General features: G+C 34.7%; 2 protein-coding genes across 2 annotated transcripts; one reads left to right on the top strand and one right to left on the bottom strand.

The window, feature by feature from the left end:
* The first annotated feature begins 220 nt into the window (after nt 1–220).
* On the top strand, nt 221–2,084 carry LOC120073620. The gene is made up of 5 exons (XM_039026428.1): nt 221–327; nt 459–654; nt 1,184–1,530; nt 1,849–1,915; nt 2,076–2,084. Exons 1-5 carry the CDS (start codon nt 221–223, stop codon nt 2,082–2,084), a joined length of 726 nt encoding a protein of 241 aa, XP_038882356.1.
* A 572-nt stretch (nt 2,085–2,656) lies between these two features.
* Nucleotides 2,657–4,567, bottom strand: LOC120073619. The gene is made up of 3 exons (XM_039026427.1): nt 4,465–4,567; nt 3,810–4,304; nt 2,657–3,176 (listed from the first exon to the last, which is right to left on the bottom strand). Exons 1-3 carry the CDS (start codon nt 4,565–4,567, stop codon nt 2,659–2,661), a joined length of 1,116 nt encoding a protein of 371 aa, XP_038882355.1. The 3' UTR covers nt 2,657–2,658.
* Nucleotides 4,568–5,792: the final 1,225 nt, after the last annotated feature.

Genomic DNA, 5,792 nt, shown 5'->3' with positions numbered 1-5,792 from the left:
AATACAAAGATTAAACGATAAAATTTTGTTGCATGAAATAGGAATTATATTTATATGATTATTTTATTCTATATTATTATTATTCAAACAAATTTCCAATTCGCCGAGAAAAAAAAAAAAGCATATAAAATGTAGAAATGAAAGAAAGAAAGAGAGAGGAGAGAGTGAAAAAATTTCAAAAAAAGTGAGACTCCCGCCACTAAGTCGTTATTCATTATCAATGGCGCAATTCCCTTCCCCTCTTGAACGCACCGTTGCTTCTGCTCTGCTCCTCCTCTCCACTCCGCCGCCTCTTCCGCCGCCTCCTCCGCCCTCTCCTCCACCTACGTAAGATATTCAATCGTCTTCCGATTCTTCTTTCTCTCTCATTTCCTAATCTTCTGTTGTATGATTCTATCTGATCGTCTTTTTTATGTTTTGCTTTCAACCTCTGTTTCTGTGTTTTCTTGGCTGTGTAGGCCGAATTCTCAAGATAAATGGCTGTTTGAGAACAACGTTATTGGAGGAAAATGCTCCACGGAGATTTCGCCGTTTTGTGATTATTCCAACTCTTCCTCTTCCATACTCACTGTATCAAATGAATCGTCCGAGACTCGAGCGAAGGAACCGTTGTTGTTTTCTACTCCGCCTTGTCTCGATGAGCTAAAGCTTACTGTAATGGTTCTCGCTCTTACCTCTTTTATTTACTCTCTCTTTCTTTTACGTTGTTTGTTTGTTATGTATTTTACGCTCTGTTTTTGTTTTCGCATTCTCTGCTGTGTGCGATCCTTATGCCTTGGTTTGAGTAAAGGAACTATTGATTTGGTTCGGTGTTTAGGATTTTTTTTTTCATTTGAATTAGTTTCTGCTGGATGAGTTGAAGTTAATCGTATTCTGTTACTGAGACTCGTAGCCGACTTTAGTTTGTGTTCGATTATGCTTGGCTTATTATTTCCTTTTATTACCAATGTTTGGCTATCGGATCCTTGTTGTTTCTTCTTCGGTATGAACTTCAATCTGATCAGAATCTTGAAAACTCTACTTCCTCCTCCTGATTACTTACCTATCTGTCACTGAATTTCAATTACATGGATTCCGAGTCTCAATACTTCGATCAATGAAGAAGCGTTTAGTTTCTGATTAGTGAATTCATTGTTGATTTTGAGTGTATATAACTCTTCAAAGTCTAACCAATTCCTCACAGGTCGTGAGAAAGAGTCGTTCTAAGATAATACGGATTTCCGAGAAGTGGAATCTCAGTTCTACAGACGATGTTACCTTATCTTCAGACTCGGCGTCCTCGGAGACAACTTCTTGTTTGTCAAGCAGCTCAAGCGTGGTCACAAGAGCGCCGATCCATCGCCTGGTTGCACGAGCAGAGAAGAAGTTAGAAATGATCCGTCACGCGTGGAGGAAAAAGCAGGTGGCATCGGCTCATATGCGACGGCGTGCGGAAGCCATTCTGAGTTACCTCTCCGGTGGCTGTTCGTCTGAGGTGAAGATACGGCAAGTGATTGGAGACAGCCCTGACACAAGCAAGGCTCTCAGAATGTAATTAGTAATTCATTATTCTCTCTCCCAACTCCTCACCACGTTGGCTCTAAAGTCATGCTTTTATCCAGTGCCTTCCAATTCTCTCACATTTACTGTACACGGTAGGATCATCTATGCCCTCGGATTAATCTCACCTCTCATCACAATTTATAATGCATAAGGTTTAAAGATAGAAATTGGGAATGAATTTAATCAATACTTTCATATGTGCGTTCAAATATTAGGCAATGAATAGATCCATATTTTGAAGGTTATTAGTATCAGTTTTATGTTTAATAAAATTGATTTGGGTTTTGTTTCACCTTCTTTTGGCAGGCTTTTGAAACTTGAAGAGATCAAAAGATCCGGAACAGGTGGGCGTCAAGATCCCTATATGTACAAGGTACAACCACTCTCAACGCCCTGCAGTTTCCTCTCTAATTGATGGCTTCAAAGCAAGAAAGTCCAAATAAAACCCATTATTAGTTTTCACAGATACACTGCCCAGAATTTTTTGGGAAAATTGAATATGTTTCTTTGCTTTCCATTTCCCTTTTTTGCAGATTGCTTGACAAACTTTGAGTTAATGATCCGTTCATTTATTGTCTGAGCCGTATAGATTCTCAGGCAAATCCCAATTGATTGGGAAGTTTTGATTAGGCATGCTTTGTAAGCAAAATTAAGTATCGTAGAGTAACATAGGATACTAGAATTGATTAAAGCTTCATACGAAACATATAGCTTTGAAGTATAGATCTTAGCTTCATTTTAGAATCTCCCATATCATTGATTAATTCAGTCCCGTGATATAGCTATAATCTTGTACCATAAACATGGTAACATGTCATTGACCCCCTTGTGATTATGGGTTATTTTCTTATACATCAGTTTGAAGATTTTATAATATGTTCACAATTTAATCTTAGTTAGCTTGAGTTTGTAATGTGAAAGAAGAACAAGAATTCTCAGTTCTGTGTAGAAACAAGTCTTCCATCATACAAAGAAGAAACAACTTCTAAAGAAAACGTAGCCAAAACATGCTTTCCACTAATTGTGGTTTAGAACAATGGACAACATTTTTGTTAAACAATCCAACTTCTAAAGCAACTGTTTGATATATATGAGTATTATTTGGGAGCCTAAGATCTAGGCTGGAACAACTATAACATTGTCCAAAACAGGGCCACACAAATGGCCAAAGTCATGAAGTTTGGTGTGATAATAAGCACTGTAAAATGTAATCCTTGTTCTAACCGAAACTGCTTGGAACTTCAAACTTGCAGTTTTGGACCTTCCAAACCCTCTAGATATGAAAGGAACTTTGATGGCTTGTTGAGCAGCAAAAGCTTGGACATCCATGGAGCCATGGCATCCATTTCTGGCATCTCCAATGGTGAAGGTTAGATTATAAAACTTTTTGGGAACTGTTCGGATTATTTGGGCAATGGCACTTTCTCTTCCTGCAACCAATTCAATGGCTGCATTCCCTGAAGGAACAAAGAAATGGCCTCTGTCAATGTATTTTATAGGCTTAAGGGACTCAATGATCCATCCTGGAAGTGGGGAAATGTGATCAGTTTGCAATGGAGGAAGGAGTATTCCATTGTTGAAGCTCTTTATCACATGAGGTCCAACTTCAAAGTTTCCATTCAACAAAAGGTTACCTGCAAACACAAATATCCCTAGATTAAGTAACTTGGACAAACAAAATATTTAGGTACCATTTGATTAGAAAATGCATCTGGTAGAGACCATTTTCAAAATTTGACCAATCTTTAGAAATCAAATGGACCAAAATATAATTGTACTCAGATCATTAGCTTAACAAAACATAGTTTATAAAAACAAAGAGAAACCGCATCGTTCAAACACCACTTTCTCTGGTGGTTTGCCCGGTTCTATTCTTTACCTAATGAAGGTATTCACATAATAAAATCCAACACTCTCCCAATGTCGAACTCACCATCTCGAGTATATAGGCACCCCCTAGTAACCAACCAGGTGGAAACCCTATTCAAAAATATCATCGATGATTATTTTATATAATATTGGTTGATTTGGTTTGTCATTTTATTTATTTATTTATTTTCGTGTAACCCAAACCCGACAAAAAAAATTCAGTACTGTATGATTTCAATCAAAACTGTCAAACCGATCAGTTTCAACTCGAAAGGACGAGTACTGTTGGTCGATTTAATGCAGGTTTTTCGGTTTTCATATAGTTAGTTGAGTTATACTGAGGTTGATAAGTGAGTACAAACCTTTACTTTACTAATGAGGAGTTAAAGCTATCTTACCAGGAAGACGACGTAGAGGTAACATCTCCTTGATGAAAATGAGATCCAAGAGGGGACCACAAGCGGGATTTTCTTGAATACCAGGGTTATGAAAAGTTACCTTCACAACATTCCTATTAGCCCTAAAAGTGAAGGCATAAGTATCGCCTCCATTACTATACAGAGTCTGAATAGAAAGGTTAGCTGATTGACCTCCAACTTCAATTCTCAACACTTCATCTTGTGCGCAGGTCCTTGTGGCCCCAAATGACAGTGTATAAATGGAACGCCATCTTAATCTCACCTTCTGTGAGATTGAAGCCTCATTTCCTAACCTCACGGCATGGGCCCTACGAGGAATTGGAAAGTAGAATCCACCTGGTTGGGGCCCACCTGACACATATTCAACGTGTCCATTGATTTCCCATTTTGGGAGGGAGTATTTGCCTAAAATCACAGTTTTGTTTAAGTTTGATTTGTGTGGTGGAGCTTCAAAGTCACCATTTGGGAGAAGACCTAATGAAAAAAACAAACATAAAAGAAGATTGTGTTAGAATAAGACTGTCATAACTATTCAAGAATTGTTTTAAAAGAACAAAAATAAAAATAAAACATATACAAAATTTTCTGTTTAATCAACAGTAGAAAATAACAAAGAGAGTGATTTTAGGCTTACCATCAAGATAGTGATAAGTAGGAGGAGGTGCTGAAGAAACAGAGACACTAAAGAATGTGAAAATGAATGAAGAAATTAGAACCAAATTACCCAAACTTCCCATTAGTCTCCATTATATATACACAATTTTACATATAAATAAATAGTTGCTAATTTAATATGGCAAATTCCAATGCACCATTTTCTAAACTTCTTGCCGCTTAATCTGCCGTACCCTTTGCCGAAACTTGTAGTACCACGATAGTATGTACATTTTCCACTATATTTTAAAAATTTTATTTGTATACATTATTTTTATTTCATCTCCCAAACAATTCTTAAATACTTCTTTTTATGACCAACAATAAATAGAGATATTATTATGATAAAAAGAATGGGTACATAGTTGAGTTGATTGTATTTTTTGGATCAATTCGAAAATTTGGATTGGCTGAAATGACAACTCAAACAATCTCAATAGAATCTCCATCCCAACCCTTAAAATTTGGGTTGAATTGGATTGCCAAATTATAATTTTTTTTTTAATTAAAAATATATAAATATTTACAACACATGACTAATAATTAAAATTTCATAAAATTTAGATATTAAATACCAAATATCTATTTAATTTATTACAAACTTTAAACAAAGATAAACATCATAACAATCCTAAAAGTGTAATATAAAGTTCACAAATTAATCAATATAAAGTAATCAAATTTTAAATAAAGAGAAATATAATATATATATAATATATATATATATATAATATATATATATATATATATATAATGCGGTGGAATTGGGTCAACTCAATTTTTTTAACCAATCTCCAACCCAACTCAATTAGATAAAAATAGAAAAAGCTTAACCCAACTAAACCCAAAAACAGAATTAAACCAACCCATTTCTTATATTTTGAGTTGGATTATCCGGATTGTCGAATTATTTGAACACTGCTAACTACATATAATACTATATACTTTCTTTTATAGAAAGCAACGAATGAGGTAGTATGGAAAATTTTCTATGTTACAGTAATACTAGATATCTTCCCTCCTCTTCATCTCAATTGATAGATTATTGAGACAAAGTTAGTGTATTAATAGTTAAAGACCGGTGGAATTTAGTGGGGGAAAGGTATGAAAGCATAATATGATAGTCCTTAATATAATTTGTTTTGCATATATATATATATATATATATAATATATTATAATATTGTTTTGAAATATATATGCTTTTAAATAATTATTAGTTTCACTATAACTTTTAATCTAGTTCAAACAAGTGGCTAAACTTTTAAAAATGTTTAATATAATTTTCTTCTATTTTTAATAGACTTAA

This window comes from Benincasa hispida, chromosome 3 (assembly GCF_009727055.1).
Source record: "Benincasa hispida cultivar B227 chromosome 3, ASM972705v1, whole genome shotgun sequence".
Lineage (NCBI taxonomy): Eukaryota > Viridiplantae > Streptophyta > Magnoliopsida > Cucurbitales > Cucurbitaceae > Benincasa > Benincasa hispida.
Note: the sequence above shows the minus strand (reverse complement) of the source record. Positions and strands in the feature narration are given on the sequence as shown.